The sequence below is a fragment of the Limanda limanda genome, chromosome 15, assembly GCF_963576545.1.
Source record: "Limanda limanda chromosome 15, fLimLim1.1, whole genome shotgun sequence".
Classification (NCBI taxonomy): Eukaryota; Metazoa; Chordata; class Actinopteri; order Pleuronectiformes; family Pleuronectidae; genus Limanda; species Limanda limanda.
The window spans coordinates 24,280,272-24,305,013 of NC_083650.1; the positions used below are offsets into that span (position 1 = coordinate 24,280,272).

The window sequence follows — 24,742 nt, forward strand, 5'->3', positions numbered from 1 at the left end:
CAAATTGCCATTCCCTGAAAGCCTAAAAGTTCATAATTTGAAAAGAGAAGTGTGATAAGAAAGTAATTTGTCAGACTCAAAAGGGTATTTTCTTCCCTCAAGGTAAACCCTTGAAGTAAATGATGTTTCATCCGTCTTTAAGATGTCTTCTGCTCAGCTAGAATCAGCCAATAATTGGAGCAGGAATGGAACGATTCTCATCACTCATGAGGAACCTGTCACGCAAATAGGATAGCAGTGATTTTGAAATATCCAGGTTCAGTTGCACTTACAGTGCTCCGAAGCCATCAGGTAAAGCTGGTGACAAATCGATTGACTTAGCCAATAATACAAAATATACAGTGACCCGGTTTTGTGAAAACTTACACCTTTTGTGAAAACTTACACCTGAAACAGACACAGACACTGAAAAACAATTGTCGAGGAGGAATCATAGGTGAGTAGTTTAGATGAGCTTGGTCACTGACTAAAGAGCAATCCTCTAGAATGCAAATAAAGCTGAAAGGCTATGTTTGTGAATTAAGCGGAAAAGCATCTCTTACTTGCTGAAAATGTCCCCTGATTGTACACATGAATTCAAGATTGTTTCCAACCCCAAAGAGAAGCACTTATGAAGAAGAGAATCATCAGTGGCTCCATTTGAGGTGATCTGAGCTGGATTCACAAGGGGAAATGGCTTTGGATTCATTCAGTTGTTGTTGTCACTTAAAACTTCCCCAACAAGTAGCACTTACTGCATTCAACAAACAAGTTAATACTCAAGTTGGGGTAATAGGTAGGACAGAATTCTTCAGCAATTCTTCATGAACTATGTGAAGGGGGAAAAATTGCAAAATCAGCAACAATACCCCAACCACTAGCACTTACAGCTTTGAGAAATCATGTCTGTGCTTGTGTTAGGGTAAAGATGGTGACATATCGATTGACCTATCTAATAATACAAAATATACAGTGACCAGGTTTTGTGAAAACTTACAACCAGGGACACAGACACTGAAAAACAATTGTCAAGAAAGGAATCATAAGTGAGTAGTTTAGATGAGCTTGGTCACTGACTAAATCCTTTTTGACAAAAACTCTACCTTAGTTAAGACTTGCCTCATGGTCCAGATGGTCCTTTGCAGCATCTTCTGTGCTGTGTTCCAGCACCAGTGGATTGTCTTCTGCAATGTTGCCCATCTTAAAGTCGAATGTAGCCACACCCACCCTGCCCCACCCTCTTTCAGAAAGACTTTTCAATGGTCTTGGTAAAGGTTCGTTAAGGAAAGGATCACACCTTCATGAGACAGCTATCATGTATGCAGGGTTGCTGATGATAGGCCAATTGGAATTAAACTACTTTTGTGAATGCATCTCATTGCCAGATAGTAGCCTGTAGTTTCGGCTAGAGGAGTTTCTAAAGTAATATCAAATAGCATTGTATTCTTCAACAAAATTGAGGCAGTGGGTGTAATTGTATGGCTATAAAGAGCTATCCTCTTGAATGCAAATAAAGCTGAAAGGCTATGTTTGTGAATAAAGCGGAAAAGCATCTCTTACTTGCTGAAAATGTCCCGTGATTGTACACATGAATTCAAGATTGTTTCTTTAGCTCACCAGGGATCTTTCCCTCACATTCTTATCCCTACCAAGACAACCCCAAAGAGAAGCACTTATGAAGGAGAAAATCATCAGTGGCTCCATTTGAGGTGATCTGAGTTGGATTCACGAGGGGAATTGGCTCTTGATGCGTCTCAGTTGTTGTTGTCACTTAAAACTGCCCCAACAAGTAGCACTTACTGTATTCAACAAACAAGTTAATGCTCAAGTTAGGGTAATAGGTAGGACCAGCTCTCAAACTAGGAATTCTTCAGCAATGAATGATTTAACATGTCTGTCTTCATAAACTGTGTGAAGGAAAAAGAAGAGCAAAATCAGCAACACTACCCCAACAAATAGCACTTACTGCTTTCAGAAGGCAAGTCTTTGCTTGTGTTAGGGTAAAGCTGGTGACCACCTAGTTGTGTACAAAATGTCTTCTGAAAATCAATTTTTCTAAATATCTTTGGAAACAAAAAACAACTACATAACAGTTTATTTTGATTTCTGATTCCATATAATGGAATTGAATCATTGCTGAAATATTATATTGCAGAACATATCCCAACCAAAACAACCCCAAAGAGAAGCACTTATGAAGCCAGTAATCATGAGTGGCTCTATTTGAGGGGATCAGAGTTGGATTTCCATAACATTGTGTCATTTCATGTTGTTTTTGTTGATTAAAACTGCCCCAACAAGTAGCACTTACTGAATTCAACTGTCAAGTCAATGCTCAAGTGAGGGTAATAGTAAAGACGTACAAAAGACTTGCAATGTTCTTTCCAGTCATAAAACACCAGAAATGGATGTACAAAGCAGCTGTGAAGAGAACATGGTCACTTGAAATCATCAACACTACCCCAACAAATAGCACTTACTGTTTTTTAAATACAAGTTGGTGCTTGTGTAAGGGTAATATTGGTGATACATTTTTTTCTGCTCACATTTAAATGTTATTCAACTACAGTGTGTGTCTTCCTGAAATGTGTTCCACATTCCTGAGAGTGATTCCTGTACTGTTACTCAGTACAGTTTAGTTTTTCCCAATGAAGAACTTGACTTAACCAAGACAACCCCAAAGAGAAGCACTTATGAAGAAGAGAATCATCAGTGGCTCCATTTGAGGTGATCTGAGCTGGATTCACAAGGGGAAATGGCTTTGGATTCATTCAGTTGTTGTTGTCACTTAAAACTGCCCCAACAAGTAGCACTTACTGCATTCAACAAACAAATTAATACTCAAGTTGGGGTAATAGGTAGGACAGAATTATTCAGCAATTGTTCATGAACTGTGTGAAGGGGGAAAAATTGCAAAAAATCAGCAACAATACCCCAATAAATAGCACTTACAGCTTTGAGAAATCATGTCTGTGCTTGTGTTAGGGTAAAGCTGGTGACGAATCTTTGACTTAGCTAATAATACAAAATAAACAGTGACCAGGTTTTGTGAAAACTTACAACCAGGGACACAGACACTGAAAAACAATTGTCAAGAAAGGAATCATAAGTGAGTAGTTTAGATGAGCTTGGTCACTGACTAAATCCTTTTTGACAAAAACTCTACCTTAGTTGAGACTTGCTTCATGGTCCAGATGGTCCTTTGCAGCATCTTCTGTGCTGTGTTCCAGCACCAATGGATTGTCTTCTGCAATGTTGCCCATCTTAAAGTCGAATGTAGCCACACCCACCCTGCCCCACCCTCTTTCAGAAAGACTTTTCAATGGTCTTGGTAAAGGTTCGTTAAGGAAAGGATCACACCTTCATGTGACGACTATCATGTATGCAGGGTTGCTGATGATAGGCCAATTGGAATTAAACTACTTCTGTGAATGCATCTCATTGCCAGATAGTAGCCTGTAGTTTCAGCTAGAGGAGTTTCTAATGTAATATCAAATAGCACTGTATTCTTACTCCAAAATTGAGGCAGTGGGTGTAATTGTATGGCTATAAAGAGCTATCCTCTAGAATGCAAATAAAGCTGAAAGGCTATGTTTGTGAATTAAGCGGAAAAGCATCTCTTACTTGCTGAAAATGTCCCCTGATTGTACACATGAATTCAAGATTGTTTATTTAGCTTACCTGGGATCTTTCCCTCGCATACTTATCCCTACCAAGACAACCCCAAAGAGAAGCACTTATGAAGAAGAAAATCATCAGTGGCTCCATTTGAGGTGATCTGAGTTGGATTCACGAGGGGAATTGGCTCTTGATGCGTTTCAGTTGTTGGTGTCACTTAAAACTGCCCCAACAAGTAGCACTTACTGTATTCAACAAGCAAGTTAATGCTCAAGTTAGGGTAATAGGTAGGACCAGCTCTCAAACTAGGAATTCTTCAGCAATGAATGATATAACATGTCTGTCTTCATAAACTGTGTGAAGGAAAAAGAAGAGCAAAATCAGCAACACTACCCCAACAAATAGCACTTACTGCTTTCAGAAGGCAAGTCTTTGCTTGTGTTAGGGTAAAGCTGGTGACCACTTAGTTGTGTACAAAATGCCTTCTGAAAATGAATTTTTCTAAATATCTTTGGAAACAAAAAACTACATAACAGTTTATTTTGATTTCTGATTCCATATAATAGAATCATTACTGAAATATTATATTGCAGAACATATCCCAACCAAAACAACCCCAAAGAGAAGCACTTATGAAGCAAGTAATCATGAGTGGCTCTATTTGAGGGGATCAGAGTTGGATTTCTGTAACATTGTGTCATTAGGGCCCGAGCACAGACATCAAAGGTGTCTGGTGAGACCCTATTGAAATTGTAAGGATTATTAGGGCCCGAGCACAGACATCAAAGGTGTCTGGTGAGACCCTATTGAAATTGTAATGATTATTATTATTATTATTATTCAGGCAAATGAATTGGCTTTTTGAGGGCTTTAACATGCTCAACTTCTTACCAAAATTTGCAGAAAGTTAGAAAGTGGTGAAAATTTACGTATTCTGAAGGAATTTTCAATGGGCGTCGCAAAATGGCTCAACGGTGCCCCCCGAGACAGCCCGAGACCCCCGGAAGGTGTTCCCATTGACCTATCTTCACAAAAATCGATATACAGGTGTATCATGACCAGACAAACAAAAAAGTCTCTTGGTGCAATTGGAAAAACACAACAGGAAGCCTGCTATTTTGCATTTAGTGGCCATTTTGGCCATATTCCACATTTTTTCTTTGATACACTTGTACCAGGGTTTTCATCGGATCAACTTCAAATTGAGATGAGTGTCATCACAACAAGATGGAGATAAAAACTGACTGACGGATTTTTTTTTAATCACACGGTGTGACCGTGGCGTGGCGTCAAAGTTTGATTACACGCCATTAAAACACGATGTTCTGTAACGCGGACATACATGGACCATGAATCCTTTGATTTCAGTCTTCCTAGATCAAAGGAAACTTTATGTTTTGCAAAGGTTACGTCTCTCTCTCTCAGAACTGGTTATTTTAGTTTTTTCAGACAAAAAGCATGCAACGCTTCAAAATGGATGTGCTCGGGCCCACCCAGTGCTGCTTTGCAGCCCTAAAAATTTTATATTATTCTTGTTACAAGTTGAATCACATTTGATACTGCTCCTGTATATATTTATTTTATATATATATTTTTTAGATATATACATTTTATTTTCTATTTAAACATTTTTATATTCTATTTTATTCTATTTTGTACTATTTCTATTTCATTTTTATTTTTTATTTGAGCATTGCTAGTTATTATTATTATTATTATTATTCAGGCAAATTAATTGGCTTTTTGAGGGCTTTAATTATTATTATTATTATTATTATTATTATTATTATTATTCAGGCAAATGAATTGGCTTTTTGAGGGCTTTAATTATTATTATTATTATTATTCAGGCAAATGAATTGGCTTTTTGAGGGCTTTAACATGCTCAACTTCTTACCAAAATTTGCAGAAAGTCAGAAAGTGGTGAAAATTTACGTATTCTGAAGGAATTTTCAATGGGCGTCGCAAAATGGCTCAACGGTGCCCCCCGAGACCCCCCGAGACCCCCCGAGACCCCCGGAAGGTGTTCCCATTGACCTATCTTCACAAAAATCGATATACAGGTGTATCATGACCAAACAAACAAAAAAGTCTCTGGGTGCAATTGTAAAAACAAAACAGGAAGCCTGATATTTTGTATTTAGTGGCCATTTTGGCCATATTCCACATTTTTTCTTTGATACACTTGTACCAGGGTTTTCATCGGATCAACTTCAAATTGAGATGAGTGTCATCACAACAAGATGGAGATAAAAACTGACTGACGGATTTTTTTTTAATCACACGGTGTGACCGTGGCGTGGCGTCAAAATTTGATTACACGCCATTAAAACACGATGTTCTGTAACGCGGACATACATGGACCATGAATCCTTTGATTTCAGTCTTCCTAGATCAAAGGAAACTTTATGTCTTGCAAAGGTCACGTCTCTTTCTCTCTCAGAACTGGTTATTTTTGTTTTTTCAGACAAAAAGCATGCAACGCTTCCAAATGGATGTGCTCGGGCCCACCCAGTGCTGCTTTGCAGCCCTAAAAATTTTAGTTATTATTATTATTCAGGCAAATGAATTGGCTTTTTGAGGGCTTTAACATGCTCAACTTCTTACCAAAATTTGCAGAAAGTTAGAAAGTGGTGAAAATTTACGTATTCTGAAGGAATTTTCAATGGGCGTCGCAAAATGGCTCAACGGTGTCCCCGAGACAGCCCGAGACCCCCGGAAGGTGTTCCCATTGACCTATCTTCACAAAAATCGATATACAGGTGTATCATGACCAGACAAACAAAAAAGTCTCTGGGTGCAATTGGAAAAACACAACAGGAAGCCTGCTATATTGCATTTAGTGGCCATTTTGGCCATATTCCACATTTTTTCTTTGATACACTTGTACCAGGGTTTTCATCGGATCAACTTCAAATTGAGATGAGTGTCATCACGACAAGATGGAGATAAAAACTGACTGACGGATTTTTTTTTAATTATTATTTTATTTGTAACTCAAATTACATAACTCTGTTAAAAAAGTTTTATTGAATATTATTTAGAGTGTTTCTTGTGTACACCCAATAACCCAATTCATCTATATCCAGTTATTATTATTATTATTATTATTATTATTCAGGCAAATGAAATGGCTTTTTGAGGGCTTTAACATGCTCAACTTCTTACCAAAATTTGCAGAAAGTTAGAAAGTGGTGAAAATTTACATATTCTGAAGGAATTTTCAATGGGCGTCGCAAAATGGCTCAACGGTGCCCCCCGAGACCCCCCGAGACCCCCAGAAGGTGTTCCCATTGACCTATCTTCACAAAAATCGATATACAGGTGTATCATGACCAGACAAACAAAAAAGTCTCTTGGTGCAATTGGAAAAACACAACAGGAAGCCTGCTATTTTGCATTTAGTGGCCATTTTGGCCATATTCCACATTTTTTCTTTGATACACTTGTACCAGGGTTTTCATCGGATCAACTTCAAATTGAGATGAGTGTCATCACAACAAGATGGAGATAAAAACTGACTGACAGATTTTATTTTAATCACACGGTGTGACCGTGGCGTGGTGTCAAAGTTTGATTACACGCCATTAAAACACGATGTTCTGTAACGCGGACATACATGGACCATGAATCCTTTGATTTCAGTCTTCCTAGATCAAAGGAAACTTTATGTCTTGCAAAGGTTACGTCTCTCTCTCTCTCAGAACTGGTTATTTTTGTTTTTTCAGACAAAAAGCATGCAACGCTTCAAAATGGATGTGCTCGGGCCCACCCAGTGCTGCTTTGCAGCCCTAAAATTTTTATTATTATTATTATTATTATTATTATTATTATTCAGGCAAATGAATTGGCTTTTTGAGGGCTTTAACATGCTCAATTTCTTACCAAAATTTGCAGAAAGTTAGAAAGTGGTGAAAATTTACGTATTCTGAAGGAATTTTCAATTATTATTATTATTTTGTAGGAACAGTACAAGAAAAGTTCGGCTTTTTTTTATAAGTCTATACTTATATACCGGTTGGTATATATATATATATATATACTTATATACCAGTAAGTCTATATTTATATACCAGTTGCACAAAAAAGGCGTTATGGCGGAGCGTTATGGAAAATGGCAACAGGAAGTCGCCAATTATTGACGTTCACACGTTGGATCATACCAACTTTGAATGTTTATCTTTGTTGTTCATGTTTTATATCCGGGTTATTTGTTATTGTTATTATGTATTAGACAAACATAGAACACAACATAACTGAAGGAACAGGTTCTTGTTATTATTATTATTATTCAGGCAAATGAATTGGCTTTTTGAGGGCTTTAACATGCTCAACTTCTTACCAAAATTTGCAGAAAGTTAGAAAGTGGTGAAAATTTACGTATTCTGAAGGAATTTTCAATGGGCGTCGCAAAATGGCTCAACGGTGCCCCCCGAGACAGCCCGAGACCCCCGGAAGGTGTTCCCATTGACCTATCTTCACAAAAATCGATATACAGGTGTATCATGACCAGACAAACAAAAAAGTCTCTTGGTGCAATTGGAAAAACACAACAGGAAGCCTGCTATTTTGCATTTAGTGGCCATTTTGGCCATATTCCACATTTTTTCTTTGATACACTTGTACCAGGGTTTTCATCGGATCAACTTCAAATTGAGATGAGTGTCATCACAACAAGATGGAGATAAAAACTGACTGACAGATTTTTTTTTAATCACACGGTCTGACCGTGGCGTGGTGTCAAAGTTTGATTAAATGCCATTAAAACACGATGTTCTGTAACGCGGACATACATGGACCATGAATCCTTTGATTTCAGTCTTCCTAGATCAAAGGAAACTTTATGTCTTGCAAAGGTTACGTCTCTCTCTCTCTCAGAACTGTCTCTCTCTCTCTCAGAACTGGTTATTTTTGTTTTTTCAGACAAAAAGCATGCAACGCTTCAAAATGGATGTGCTCGTTTCATGTTGTTTTTGTCGATTAAAACTGCCCCAACAAGTAGCACTTACTGCATTCAACAAACAAGTTAATACTCAAGTTGGGGTAATAGTTAGGACAGAATTCTTCAGCAATTCTTCATGAACTGTGTGAAGGGGAAAAAAATTGCAAAATCAGCAACAATACCCCAACAAATAGCACTTACTGTGGGTGTGGTCAAAAATGCACCTGTAGCCACGTCTAACAGTGATGTCACGAGGTGCGTGAGTTCACCTGCATACAGCAACATGATGAGCAGGTAAACCACTAGAGGTCGGCAAAAACAAGATTTTCAAAGGGGGATGCATTCAATTAATAAAAAAGGTTTGCGTGTGTAGAGTGAAGAGGATTGTTTGTCAGCATTTTTTTTTTTAAAACACAACACTTTGTATTTGCTTTAGGACAAGAACTGGAAAATTGTGGACGGCCTGTCCATCAATGATTTTTCCCGATCGAAGATGGACGCCACAGCAGCCGAGCTGATCGAGGAGAGAGACATGGCGGTGTCCTTCCTGGGGGTATGACTAGACCCTGCAGAGCCACCTGACCAGCACTTAGAAGGCCGCACAACTCCAGATGCACGCCTGTGACGAAGCACTCCACCAACCCCTGCAGTAGTGTGTGTCTGTATGAGTGTGTCTGTGTTTATGAGTGTGAAGTTGGGATTTACACTTTTGTGTTGGGAATCAGCAGTTATGAGTAAACCAGGTGGAGACGGTTATTGGTTATTTGGCTTTAGTTGCTGGTGTTTGTTCTCACAGGTCTTTAATACTGTTGGAGATGTTAGGATGTGAACAGTGAAGACAACAGTAATCATTGTCTTTTTCAGGATTACCAGACTCATCCTGTCAGGTAGCAAAGCCATTTCCACCAGAAACGTACTCATTCTGAATGACTCTGTCTGTTGTTTAGTGGGAAAAAAGAATGCACCCAGTTTTAATTTGGTTATTGATTATTACATTGGTCTCATATTCAGTAAACACCAGAAACACCTTTTGTTTCATCGTGACACACAAGTATCTCCACTCTAACTATAGTCCACCATTTGTTACCAGCCTGGTTCCAATATATTTTCTCTGGGAGTGAATAGATTCTTGTTACATAAAGTCAGTGATGCACTAAGTCCTCAAACACTGGAATTGAAAACGTTTACAGTTGAACAATAAAAAAAGATTCAACAATGAAGTTGTGTTCCTTTTGTTCCCTGTGTATCATCTTAGTGACAGACCAATAAAAAACAGGTTTTTCAGCATAGCAGCTGAGTCAGAGAGCGATGTGACCTTTTATAACAAAAGGTTTATAAAATTATCAGCTGGTTTTATCTATTTTTATCTATCATTGGTTATTTTTAAATGTTACAAGGTTGTGTTTATTCATATTTACCTCAGTCTTGTGTATAAATTATCTGTAGGATACTTGTGAAGGTTATACACAACATTCTATCAAAATAGTCTTAAAATTAAAAGCCATCTCTCATGGTGGGCAATTACTTTTAATATATTTACTGGAGGACCAGATTTTGCTATTTGGATTATGTGTTTAACCATTTTCCTGCCACTGCCATGAGAACCGTGCAATACCATAATGTCTTTGACTTTTTTTTCACATCTGGAGAATTTATTCGGTAAATAATATTAAAAATAGAAAAATTTCGATAAAAATACACAATTAGCAACAGAAATAAACACATCTGAAATCATCCAGACAGAATAAAATATATACCAAAGGTTATGTGAGCAGATCAGCAGCTTCAGTGACGACATGGACGCAGCAGCACTGGTTAAAGGATCTCTCTGTTCTTTTCTCCTGTCTTTCCCATTTCATTGGTCCTGATGATGAAACACAGAGGACGCATGTCACCAAACAATCCCTGGGTAAGATCGGCCGAGACCCGGTGCAGTGTCGGAGCAGCCAACAAAAAACGGTGGTTATTGGATGTTTGTTCGGGGTTTGAGAATAAGTTTCCCCGTATCATCACAGGACATGTTGTATTCTGCTAAAACTGTCCGTAATCGAGCAGCGATAATTGATGGTGCCACAACTCGTCTGTGTATCCCAGCAAAGAAGAGAGCTATGAGAGTGATGCAGCTGATGGTGAAGAAGGGATGATTCCACAGTGATGAAGAGAACGAGACCTTCTGTGTTTCGGGGTCTGTTAACCAGTTCCACGCCCCAGTAGCCGTACACACAGACACCACTAGCAGAAGCATTCTCCACCTGCCTGTTGCCGGTTGCAAACAGGAGACATACTCCATCAGTCTCCTTTCAAATGCCTTCAGGTCTTCGGCCTGTTCCGAGGAATTCATGTCTGCTTCTCCCTGCAGCCTGAGGCGCCGCCTCCGCTCGGCTGAAGGACGAGCAGCACTGACCAATCCTGTCTGGGACACTCCTCCACACCTGAAGCTGAGTCCACCTTTACCGAGTGTGTCCTGAGAATGTTTCCTAGTGGAAGCATAAATAATGACAATAAAGTTGGGCCGAGCACAGAGCCCTGTGGAACACCGTGGTTAACTTTGGTGCGCACAGATGACTCATTAATTTGCACGAATTGGAATCAATCTGTAAAATATAATTTAAACCAGTTTAGGCCGGTTCCTTTAATGCTAATTAATATCCTTTGTTGTGTCCTTTGCTGTCTTTTGTTTAATGTTTTATTTTGACATGCTGATGAAGAATTAGTATGTCCATACGTTACAATGTGAACAACAGTTCACATGTTTGACAGAAGATGGCAAGACCCTCACAAACCAAACTCCGACAATAGAAGGCCAGGGTAAGTTAATAATACTGAAAGAATCATGACACTGAAAATATAAATAATATGGTTTATTAAATTGTGATTGCGTGCAATGGCACATTCAAGCGAAAAACTGGCTTCATCATAGTAATCTTAAATCCATACATGTTTTCTATTTGTAGTATGCATGTATGGATGAAGCCCTTGATTTATTTTATATTTTCTGTTGATCGAATCACATCAGTGCAAATGATATGTACTTACAGTTTTATTTTAATTATTTCTATAAATTATACATTGCGAAATTTAACCAACTACAGATGTTACATCATTGTTCGTGATGTTGTTGGTGAGTTAAATAGAGACATTGTGAAAATGGTGACATTGTGAAAATGGTTAAACACATAATCTAAACAGCAAAATCTGGTCCTCCAGTAAATATAATTAAAAGTAATTTCCCACCATGAGAGATCATTTTTAATTTTAAGACTATTGCATTAACTGCATTAAAATGAGAAATAAAGACATCAAAGCAAAATAACACTTAACAGAGTACTTAAAACAAGAATCACATGAAACACAAGAATATTTTAACATTTATTTTAAATATGGACTATGGGCTCCTCCTTCATTATATTAGATACTATATTTATTTTTTTGTCAGTAATGATCTGTTTAAAAAGAAATAACCATTAAATGTTTACAGTTTACAGTACTAACAAAGGTAATATAGGATTATTCATTTTAAAATACTAACAACTAGTTGGAAACTCCAACCAACCAATGGTACCAAGCTAAAGAAAACATGGCAGAAAAGCGTGGGTTCGAGTCCTCTGCTGCTGCCGGTGGTCGCTGGTGTATGATCGGCCGTCTGTTCGCTGCTGTGTCTCAGGGACTTCCGAGCTCGTTGGCCCCGGTGTCGCTGGTGATGAAGCCGAAGGTTGTGTTCGTGCTGGGCGGGCCTGGCGCCGGCAAAGGGACCCAGTGCTCCAACATCGTGGAGAACTACAGCTACACTCATTTGTCAGCTGGGGACCTGCTGAGAGCAGAGCGAGCCAGAGAGGGGTCAGAGTTTGGACAGCTCATTGCCAACCACATCAAGGACGGTAAAATCGTCCCTGTGGAGATCACCATCAATTTGCTCAGGAAGGCGATGGGAGAGACCATGGAGAAAGAGGAGAAAAAGTTCAGATTCCTCATCGATGGTTTCCCCCGCAATGAGGACAACCTCCAGGGGTGGAACACTGTCATGGATGGCAAAGCAGATGTCAAATTTGTGCTTTTCTTCGACTGCGGTAACGAGGTCTGCATCGACAGATGTCTAGAAAGAGGGAAGAACGGTGGACGCACAGACGACAACAGAGAAAGTCTGGAGAAAAGATTCCAAACCTACCTACAGTCCACTCGACCAATCATTGAACTGTATGAGAAGCAAGGCAAGGTGCACAAAGTAGACGCCTCTCGTTCCGTGGATGAGGTGTTCGCTGATGTGAAAGCCATCCTAGACAAAGAGGACTGAATCTTCCCAACTGCCAACATTCACTCACCTTTTTGGTTTTCTTTTTAACCAACTGCAAGTTCACTATAGCAAGTTCATGTACATTCATATGACGTTTTACTTTGGTTACTTTTTGTTTTCCATGTATTTTATATCTGCTGCACTCTGTGTGAGTGTGTGCTAAATTTGTATTGGGGTGAGTCAGAAGTTGACATGCCTAGCAGTTAGTTGTGATCCATGTTCAAGGAGCTCACAGCTCATCTTTCATCATAGTCTGAGGCCTCCGAATTATAGTCGTTTTTTACGCACGCACGCACGCACGCAGCTTCTACGGACTCGTTTTGGTTTATAGTTCCCCTACAGTTGCGCGTGTTGCAACGCAATTCACCGCCAGACCACTAGCCTGAGTAATGTTTTTTGTTGAAGTCGGCTCTTCTTCGTGAGTGGCACACGTTTATTTACATCGCCACAGCGGCTCCTCGGAGCCTTTTTCTGGCGGACAAATCTGCCGGTCAGTGACGGGTTATACTAGTGGACATGATTTCAGATCTTTTCTGCCAAGTGCTCTTCTATTTGGTCCATATTCGTTCTTCTAAAACTTCCGTGGTTTCCGCAGTTTCCGGGCATGAAACCGGAAATGCGACTCCGGACGGGATGTAGTAAGCAGACCAATCACAAGCCTTGCGGGCTGCGTGAGGCTCGCGTCGCTTTGTCGTATAGTTAGAAAAATTGGCTGACGCACGCAAGCCGCAACACGCCCCCCGCAAGTACGCGAGGGGCGTGTTGCGTCTCTCGCGTGCGTGCGTGCGTAAAAAGCCGAGTATAAATCGTAGATGAGCCGGATACTCGGCTGAAACGAGTATCCGGTACGGATAAAGCACTTTTGCCGAGTACGATTATTATACGAGTAATCGGAGTCATTATCTGTGCTCGGACTGAATGAAAATCCTCACACAGCGTCACAGCGCTCCTCCCGTCACACACGGCTCTGCTCACTCACTCACAGAACAGCTCTCTGTCTCTCAGTCACTCAGGTTCACTGCGCATCGGGACTGTTCCATAGGCTCAGTCAAGGAAGCAGAAATGATTCGTTCATTTCCCGACTGGGTCTTCGGATACGAGTCTTTGGAAAATTTTTCACGAGACCTGCATTGGCTCAGTAGAGGAGCGCTGGAGATGCGAGGGACGTTCACTGTCTCCCGGAGAAATGAACACTCTGTGTTTCCAGCACAGAAAGACGCGAACCACATCCGTCCACAAGTCACAATGACTGGCCCCGTTATTTTCACTTTACATTCACACCTACTTTACAGTAAAGTAAACCTTTATTAAATACAGTACAACATGACAGTTTGTATGGTTTGAAATTGTCATTTATTATCACACTGGCATTTAATTATCACGGCAAACAATTACACTGCACTAAACTTTAAGTGTTAATGTAAAGTGAAAATAACAAAACCAGTCTGTATGACTTGCGAACGAATACAATTCACGTCTTTCCACACCAAAAACACAGAGTGCTCATCTCTCCGGGAGACAGCGAACGTCCCTCGCATCTCACTCACACACACACACACACACACAAACACACGCACACACACCTGGTGTGGAAATAAATTTAAAAAAAATAAAAATAAAAAAATCATAAAAAAATGTCAAAGTTAAAAAGAAAGTTATGTTGAACCAGCCCACTTCCGGGTTAAATCACACCCACTTCCGGGTTATGTCACGCCCACTCCGAGTACGGATACGGATAATTCATATGGTTAACAGATACAGATAATGCTGTACTCGCTCATCCCTAGTAAATAGTCTGTCATTCAAATGAAAAGCATACATCAGTCAAACTGCTTGTATGACATGTGGAGTTATTAGGTACTCTCCATCTGTGTGATAAGTGGATCTTAATATTTGACACCCCGATCTGCTTCTTCAGAGCCATGAATCCTAGCTCATCATTTACAGAAAACAGCCAGGTCAAAATACATATTCTCTCAAATCTGTACTGTATCTTCTTGAAGGAGGGATGATAAATCTCAAAAGTGAAATTTGAAAAAAAAAAAAGAAAAGAAAAGCGTAAGAAAACATACTATTTTCATAATGATTTGAAAAATTAGTTTGTCTCATTTGCGGGGCAACTGTAGAGACGGCAAAGTTGCACAATTTGTAGAGACACTTCACAGTGGGCTGAGATTTTGGTCTTTATGTTTCTAGTTTATTGTAGAAAGACCTTAAAATAGGGTTTATCATCCAAAAACCTCCACCAGTGATTTAAACATAGAGAAATATTGTCGTTATGTATGTGTTTTATTATGCTATGATTTTACTGGTCCGGCCAAATTGAGATCAAAGTGGGCAGTATGTGGCACCTTATCTAAAATGAGTTTGACACCCCTGGTCTAAAAGCTGAATGGGCGTTAAAAGAAGCAGCTGAAACACAGAAGTAGTGCTTCACATATATGAATGCATTGTCTTCGCCCTTTAAGGCTATCGTTAGTGGGTTCATCCCTTCCGCGCATGCGGAGCACTGAAATCTTTAGTCCACGCCCACCTACTGTGGGCCCCACCCCCGGTCTCAACTCGTATAAATTGGGCTGAGACCTCTGCAGGAGTGGAGTTGCAGGCTCCACTCAACACGGGAAACCTCACCCGGCCCGGACACGGAAAGGATTGACAGATTGATAGCTCTTTCTCGATTCTGTGGGTGGTGGTGCATGGCCGTTCTTAGTGGAGCGATTTGTCTGTCTGGTTTGGGTAAATCTTGTCCTGGAGAAAAGGGACATGTTGACACATACATTTTCTATAGTATTTTCTATAATGTTTGTAACAGTTTAATTTCACTGATGATTGTCCAACTTATATAAGTTTGATATTACATTTTCCTACTAAGGATATTGTATGCAACATTACTGTATTATATTGTTCTTATAAATACCCAAATCATACAAGTTTCTTTTTGTTCAAATTTACTAAGGATCTTATATCTGGTTTCACTGTTGTATGCTTTACATACAAGTTTCAGACTGAAGACATACAAATTTTATAAGATTTTTTATATGGGTAGCAGTTAGTTGTGATCCATGTTCAGGGAGCCCACAGCTCATCTTTCATCATAGTCTGAGGCCTTCGCATAGGAACGAAATGTGTTGTTAGCTTAGAGGAACACTTACAGTACGGGAGGTCTCTATGGTATTTGTGTTTTCACCTCGTCAAAATGATTTCATCAGAAGGAGCCGTACTGCTTCAGACCAAATAGTTGTTTTAGCTCATGACGACCATTTCATAGAGAGGTAAATAGTCTGTCATTCAAATAAAAAGCATACATCAGTCAAAGTGCTTGTATGACATGTGGAGTTATTAGGTACTCTCCATCTGTGTGATAAGTGGCTCTTAATATTTGACACCCCGATCTGCTTCTTCAGAGCCATGAATCCTGGCTCATCATTTACAGAAAACAGCCAGGTCAAAATACATATTCTCTCAAATCTGTACTGTATCTTCTTGAAGGAGGGATGATAAATCTCAAAAGTGAAAACTGAAAAAAAAAAAGAAAAGAAAAGCGTAAGAAAACATACTATTTTCATAATGATTTGAAAAATTAGTTTGTCTCATTTGCGGGGCAACTGTAGAGACGGCAAAGTTGCACAATTTGGAGACACACTTCACAGTGGGCTGAGATTTTGGTCTTTATGTTTCTAGTTTATTGTAGAAAGACCTTAAAATAGGGTTTATCATCCAAAAACCTCCACCAGTCATTTAAACATAGAGAAATATTGTCGTTATGTATGTGTTTTATTATGCTATGATTTTACTGGTCCGGCCAAATTGAGATCAAAGTGGGCAGTAAGTGGCACCTTATCTAAAATGAGTTTGACACCACGGGTCTAAAAGCTGAATGGGCGTTAAAAGAAGCAGCTGAAACACAGAAGTAGTGCTTCAAATATATGAATTAATTCACACCCACAGGGTAAAATGCATGATTGCTGACTGCTACACAGCAAACACAGTTCTATATCGTATTGGCTTCGCCCTTTAAGGCTATCGCTAGTGGGTTCATCCCTTCCATGCATGCGGAGCACTGAAAACTTGAGTCCACGCCCACCTACTGTGGGCCCCACCCCCGGTCTCAACTCGTATAAATTGGGCTGAGACCTCTGCAACACGGGAAACCTCACCCGGCCCGGACACGGAGAGGATTGACAGATTGATAGCTCTTTCTTGATTCTGTGGGTGGTGGTGCATGGCCGTTCTTAGTGGAGCGATTTGTCTGTCTGGTTTGGGTAAATCTTGTCCTGGAGAAAAGGGACATGTTGACACATACATTTTCTATAGTATTTTCTATAATGTTTGTAACAGTTTAATTTCACTGATGATTGTCCAACTTATATAAGTTTGATATTACATTTTCCTACTAAGGATATTGTATGCAACATTACTGTCATATATTGTTCTTATAAATACCCAAATCATACAAGTTTCATTTTGTTCAAATTTACTAAGGATCTTATATCTGGTTTCACTGTTGTATGCTTTACATACAAGTTTCAGACAGAAGACATACAAATTTTATAAGATTTATCTATATCTTTTCCATATGGGTAGCAGCTAGTTGTGATCCATGTTCAGGGAGCTCACAGCTCATCTTTCATCATAGTCTGAGGCCTTCGCATAGGAACGAAATGTATCGTTAGCTTAGAGGAACACTTACAGTACGGGAGGTCTCTATGGTATTTGTGTTTTCACCTCGTCAAAATGATTTCATCGGAAGGAGCCGTACTGTTTCAGACCAAATAGTTGTTTTAGCTCATGACGACCATTTCATAGAGAGGTAAATAGTCTGTCATTCAAATAAAAAGCATACATCAGTCAAAGTGCTTGTATGACATGTGGAGTTATTAGATACTCTCCATCTGTGTGATAAGTGGCTCTTAATATTTGACACCCCGATTTGCTTTTTCAGAGCCATGAATCCTGGCTCATCATTAACAGAAAACAGCCAGGTCAAAATACATATTCTCTCAAATCTGTACTGTATCTTCTTGAAGGAGGGATGATAAATCTCAAAAGTGAAAACTGAAAAAAAAAGAAAAGCGTAAGAAAACATACTATTTTCATAATGACTTGAAAAATTAGTTTGTCTCATTTGCGGGGCAACTGTTGCGACGGCAAAGTGGCACAATGTGGAGAGACACTTCACAGTGGGCTGAGATTTTGGTCTTTATGTTTCTAGTTTATTGTAGAAAGACCTTAAAATAGGGTTTATCATCCAAAAACCTCCACCAGTCATTTAAACATAGAGAAATATTGTCGTTATGTATGCGTTATTATGCTATGATTTTACTGGTCCGGCCAAATTGAGATCAAAGTGGGCAGTAAGTGGCACCTTATCTAAAATGAGTTTGACACCCCTGGTCTAAAAGCTGAATGGGCGTTAAAAGAAGCAGCTGAAACACAAAAGTAGTGCTTCACATATATGAATGCATTCACACCCACAGGGTAAAATGAATGATTGCTGACTGCTACACAGCAAACACAGTTCTATATCGTATTGGCTTCGCCCTTTAAGGCTATCGCTAGTGGGTTCATCCCTTCCATGCATGCGGAGCACTGAAACCTTTAGTCCACGCCCACCTACTGTGGGCCCAACCCCCGGTCTCAACTCGTATAAATTGGGCTGAGACCTCTGCAGGAGTGGAGCTGCAGACTCCAATCAACACGGAAAACCTCACCCGGCCCGGACACGGAAAGGATTGACAGATTGATAGCTCTTTCTCGATTCTGTGGGTGGTGTTGCATGGCCGTTCTTAGTTGGTGGAGCGATTTGTCTGTCTGGTTTGGGTAAATCTTGTCCTGGAGAAAAGGGACATGTTGACATATACACTGTATTGCACTGAAATGACTTAAGACCACTGAGAATAGCCTGTGTGCGCTTACTAACTTCCACACCAAGTGCTCAAGCTGTATAGAGTGAAACTTGCACCTTGAGGTGGATGAGCGGTCCACGCCTTTACTTGAAAAGTTTACCAACTTCTTTTGCGTAAACAGTGTCACAGCTCTTGTCAATCAGATTTATTATTGTCTTAAAAATGAGTTGCGTGTCTTTTGTGTAATTATAATGTTCTTCTGTGGCTTTTCCCTCCCTGTAGACACGCATGATCCACTCTCTCATTGGCTGTTTTGCCAAGAGGGAGGTTTCCATTACATGTAATCATATTGTGTCATGGCCGATGGGTTTGAGGGTGGGATGGTTGTAAGGAAACGTTATAATAAATGGTTCAGAGACACACAAAAAAAAAAAGGCACAGATGTAATGATGTCTGAACTACTGAGCGGGCTACATGGCTTTCATAGTACTGCCATACCAGCCAGTAGCCAGTCAGATTTACCTTTAGCCTCAGTGTACCCTCAGGTTCGGCTTGTACCGCTATTGCGATTAAAAGCCTGGAACACCTGATGACACAAGGTACACAAAGGAAGATATGTCACTAACATCCACCGGAGTCTGCATAAACGGGAGCAAAAGTGATATTGATGTGGTAACTGTCATATAAAATACATATGCAAGCTCCCTGTTTATTTTTATTTACATAGTTTAAAGGATTGTTAAGTCAAGGAACAGTTCACTGTATATTAAAAATTCACCAAAAAAATATATAATGCAAAGCCGCAAACTTAACTGTTTCATGCAAACAGTTAAGTTTGCTACTTGCACAGTTCAAATTCCATGGTTCTGTGGCTAATGTTTTACATATACTGTGGTTATTGAAGTGCGTTATAATAAAACAGTAAGTTAGTATTGTAGTTCAAGTTTTGCGGAACTTCTTCAGGTCTTATTAGACAGGTGATAAAGCAAAATATTTTCTATCTGAGCTTTGAGGTCCCGTCACTACAACGTTCAGAGCAAGAGTCAGCGAGGAGACTGAGGGCTCCTCTATTTATAGGCTGCCTCTCACAGACTCCTCCCCCTTGTCTATTCCACTGCGATCCTTTAATTCTATAACTGCGAATATATAAACAAACTTAATTATATATTATCATTCATGATATCGTGTTTCTATGAAAATATTATATTTTATTGGAATTAGGGGATATCATTATGTATATTCTATTTAGAAATAAATTTGTGACTTGAAACGAATTTTGTATAGATAAACTGTGATTGTTTTAACTCACATATGAAATTACATGTTATTAATTTGAGTTGTCTACATCCATGTATTGTTTTTGTAATAAATCATGTTGTTATTACTACTTCGTGGCGTCTACGAATTGTTTGTTTTTTTAATAACTTAACTGTGACTTGTGATTTTAAGCGAATTTCGTATAGATAAACTGTAATTGTTTTAACTTACATATCAAATTACATATTATTTATTTCCTTAGTGTTTATTTATTTGAGTTGTAAACATCCATATATTCTTTTTGTGATCCATCATGTTGTTATTACTACTTTGTAACATCGACGAATTGTCTTTTTTTCAATAGTCTTTGGGACTTGTGAGTTTCTTTCTTGTTCTGATAAACTTAAGTCTTGATTATCAGTGTGGAGAACAAACTGGTGTCAGATGTGATGACAGTGAAGACACTGATACAGACTCCTGTCCTGACTGAGGCTGACTTGTGAAGCCATTCCTGTGAATAACCATCATCACTGCTGTCGCTTCCTTCATCACTGAGTGTTGGTGGAGTCCTCATCTTCATCAACTTAGCTTTAACAAATGTTCACAAACACTAGACTCTTCGTAGAATATAAATCAAGCCTGAGGATGAATAACACAAAATTTACATGAGGGTTGGGGAAACAGATACAATGGAGAGCTGAGGATCTTGTCATGGATGCCATTTTTAATAAATAAAGTAAATTTCGGGTTGGGAGGGGGGAGGATGGCAACGGAACTGGCAACCCTGGGCACAGTAGCTGTGCGCGCTCTGCACACGACCCAGACACCAGACGTTAGGAGCTGAGATGACACCTGGACGTCACTAGGCAACCACCAAGGAGCTCTTCGTCACGAACATTGGTAAATTAATCATACTTCTGCTTTAATTATACATCCTGCTATAACTTCGTGAAACACTTCAAGACACAGAACCAAACTAATTTGTCTTTTGCTATGAGTGCCACAGTTCTGATCTTCGTGTGTGCAATGTGATTAGCCACCAATCTAGCTAACTAATGGCAGCAATGGCGTTCACTTAATTAAGTGCGTTGGAAGTTTATTTTAGTGGGTGGGGGGAATGGTTATTGAATGAGGAGAAAGAACCGGAACAGCAAAAAAAAACAACATGTCAATATATCTGTCCCAGCGAATTTGTATATTATATTAAAGCATCATTTTTAGTTGGTAAATGTCGAGGAATGAAATGCTGTATGTAAACACGCAAGTAATTTCATTCAAATTCTCCTTCTGAAGAGATTATTCCCACTAACAAGGAGGAAGTGGCCTTCAAGGAAACCTGGACGCTGCCATCTTGGTCAGCTCAATGCCCAGGAGGGAGGGCATGGAGAGGAAAGACTTACTCAAAGACAACGTGGCCATCTTCAAGAGCCAGGGAGCCGCCCTGGAGAAGTATGCCAAGAAGACTGTGAAGGTATTAACACAGGCTAATATTGGCAAAGGACACATACACGAGTATGTTTACTTTTCTAAGGGTGATGCATTATTAAGTGTAAGTTTGCTTTTTTTGATTTGTTTTCAGGTGCTGGTTGTAGGAAACCCCGCCATCACCAACTGTCTGATTGCAGCCATGTCTGCTCCCTCCATCCCCAAAGAGAACCTCTCCTGTCTCGCCTGTCTGGACCACAACAGGGCTGGCTTGTTGCCACGTTCTAGTATGGAAGGATCGTTGTTGCCGGTGAAATTGAAGCGACCCAGGCTTTATATAAAAGATCACTTCAGAGGATTCATAAATGAAAGAATTCTTTGTGGTCAGTTTGCTTTAATGTCATTGTCAGTAGTCATATATTCCTTTGATGTGTTAGACTTGCAAATGGCCTGGAACACCTGATGACACAAAGGTACACAAAGGAAGATATGTCACTAACATCCACCGGAGTCTGCATTAACAGGAGCGAAAGTGATATTGATGTGGTAACTGTCATGTAAAATACATATGCAAGCTCCCTGTTTATTTTTATTTACATAGTTTAAAGGATTGTTAAGTCAAGGAACAGTTCACTGTATATTAAAAATTCACCAAAAGACAATGACTTTGTTTATCATCAAACCGGCTCACCTGCGCTGTGTGGTGTGGACAGGAAGACTGCTGGCTGAGCCCCGGACCAGGAGGACACTGTGTCCACACCGGAGTTATTCCACTGAAGGAGACATGAAGATACCCAAAATATACACCAAGACTGGAGACAAAGGTTTCTCAAGCACATATACTGGAGAGAGGAGGCCAAAGGAAGATCATATTTTTCAAGCCTTAGGAAATGCAGATGAGCTGTCATCAGCTATAGGCCTGGCCAGAGAATTTTGCCTTGACAAAGGCCACACGTTCACATATCAACTGGACAAGATACAGTGCATTTTACAAGACGTGGGCTCCAATATCGCCACCCCACGATCATCTGCCAGAGAAAGTCACACAAAGAAAACACAATTTACTGCTCAGCCAATTACAGACCTGGAAACCTGGATTGACAACTTTACAAAAGAACTCCCTCCACTGACCAACTTCATTTTACCTTCTGGAGGCAAGAGCAGCGCAGCTTTGCACTTGGCTCGGACGGTCTGCCGGCGAGCAGAGCGAAGCGTTGCTCCAATCGTGCGCTCAGGCGAGGCAGATCCAGATGTAGCCAAGTTTTTGAACAGATTGAGCGACTACCTGTTTACGGTGGCCAGATATGCAGCCATGAAAGAAGGCAGTGAGGAGACAATCTACAAAAGACCTGAATGACCAGTGTCACATGAGGATGAAGGGAAAGATGGTTTTTTTGGACGGTTGATGCAGACATTTTGTATTTACTATTGTAAATATGTTAATAAATATGCTCATGGTATGCAAAAAAATAGTCTTTGTGATTTGTGAGTTTCTTTCTTGTTCTGATAAACTTAAGTCTTGATTATCAGCCTGGAGAACAAACTGGTGTCAGATGTGATGACAGTGAAGACACTGATACAGACTCCTGACTGAGTGTGAAGCCATTTCTGTGAATAACCATCATCACTGCTGTCGCTACCTTCATCACTGAGTGATGGTGGAGTCCTCATCTTCATCAACTTAGCTTTAACAAATGTTCACAAACACTAGACTCAGAAGTTTAGCTGATCTCCTCATAGGATATACATCCAGCCTGAGGATGAATTACACAAAATTGACAAGAATAAAAATCAAACTGTGAGTTTGTGTGTGATGTGTGTGACGTACAAGGCATTTCAGGAGAAACTGCTCCTAGAAAACAACAGCTTGGTGCCACGTAAACTGTGTTAGTAGACTCATGCTATTACAGAAAAGAGAGGATGGCAGCGAGAGATGTAAGTGAGCCGAGAGCGTTCAATCAATCGTTGCACCTGTTACACAAGCCCACTAATGGTCAAGATCACAATTGAGCATACTTAAATTCATTGCTTTTTACACGTGAGTGAGATGATACTTGCCTTGTCAAAGTCTTTTTGTCAAGTAGATAAATGTAGGTCTTGATATTTCATCCCTAAAATAAAATGTAATGCAGCCTTTACAACTTCAAAGAATACAAAGTTGTTATATCAAAGTAAAATAAAAAATCTAATTTCATTTATACTTCAAATATCACACCTAACATCTCTTTTGGCATGTGCAATAGCCATAAAAATAACACTCCACTCCCGCTGCTCAAGATTCTGACAATCCACCTGCAGCTCCCCTCCTCGCACATGGGATACCTCCCAAACACATTTTTCAAAATCGTATGCATGTATGAGTCAGAATGGATTTTCAAACAATTTCAGATCGGATACATTCCAAATATTCGGCCTTGACAAAAAACACTTCAGTGTGGTTGATTTATAAAGTGTATGAACACGTTTATTCACATAACGTTTATCTGAAACTTCACTATTCTCAAAAGTTGAAGAGCACACTAATGAAAATTACTGAATCTGAACCTCAGACCTCAGACTATATTAAAGCATAATTTTTAGATGGAAAATGTTGAGGAATGAAATGCTGTATGTAAACACGCTAGTAATTTCATTCAAATTCTCCTTCTGAAGAGATTATTCCCACTGACAAAGAGGAAGTGGCCTTCAAGGACCTGGACGCTGCCATCTTGGTTGGCTCAATGCCCAGGAGGGGAGGCATGGAGAGGAAAGACTTACTCAAAGACAACGTGGCCATACAAGAGTATGTATTTACTTTCGACTGGTGATGCTTTATTAAGTGTAAGCTCGCTGTTTTTGGTTTGTTTTCAGGTGCTGGTTGTAGGAAACCCCGCCATCACCAACTGTCTGATTGCAGCCAAGAGAGCTTCTCCTGTCTCGCCTGTCTGGATCACAACAGGGCTCGCTTGCTGCCACGTTCTAGTATGGAAGGATCATTGTTGCCGGTGAAATTGAATCGACTAAGGCTTTATATAAAAGATCACTTCAGAGGATTCATAAATGAAAGAATTCTTTGTGGTCAGTTTGCTTTAATGTCATTGTCAGTAGTCATAGATTCCTTTGATGTCTTAGACTTGCAAATGGGAAAATATGTATACGATCTGAAGACCTTAACAGATCTATCAGTTTGTACGTCCTGATAGCACCACCTACTGCCAGAAATAAGTAAGCCTTTTTTACAGCTTCAATTTACTTGATGGCGTGGACCGTAATGCGTGATGTATAGGCAATTCAACATTGCGTGAGGGACACAGGAAGTGAAGCACGCAACACAGAGCAGAGTTCAAATGTGCTCAGGCCTGCACAGTGATGCTTCGCAGCCCTAGTCTCATTTTGAAGTTGATC

At 39.8% G+C, this 24,742-nt stretch overlaps 3 protein-coding genes across 3 annotated transcripts; 2 read left to right on the forward strand and 1 right to left on the reverse strand.

The window, feature by feature from the left end:
• Nucleotides 1-10,502: 10,502 nt before the first annotated feature.
• LOC133020563 (nuclear envelope phosphatase-regulatory subunit 1-like) lies at nt 10,503-10,880 on the reverse strand. Its single transcript, XM_061087166.1, has one exon. The coding sequence runs from the start codon at nt 10,878-10,880 to the stop codon at nt 10,503-10,505; it is 378 nt and encodes a 125-aa protein (XP_060943149.1).
• Nucleotides 10,881-12,167: 1,287 nt separating this feature from the next.
• LOC133020562 (UMP-CMP kinase-like) lies at nt 12,168-12,958 on the forward strand. The gene has a single exon (XM_061087165.1). The coding sequence runs from the start codon at nt 12,171-12,173 to the stop codon at nt 12,828-12,830; it is 660 nt and encodes a 219-aa protein (XP_060943148.1). The 5' UTR covers nt 12,168-12,170; the 3' UTR covers nt 12,831-12,958.
• A 9,061-nt stretch (nt 12,959-22,019) lies between these two features.
• On the forward strand, nt 22,020-22,747 carry LOC133020558 (corrinoid adenosyltransferase MMAB-like). The gene has a single exon (XM_061087159.1). It carries the CDS (start codon nt 22,020-22,022, stop codon nt 22,713-22,715), a length of 696 nt encoding a protein of 231 aa, XP_060943142.1. The 3' UTR covers nt 22,716-22,747.
• The last annotated feature ends 1,995 nt before the right edge of the window (nt 22,748-24,742 follow it).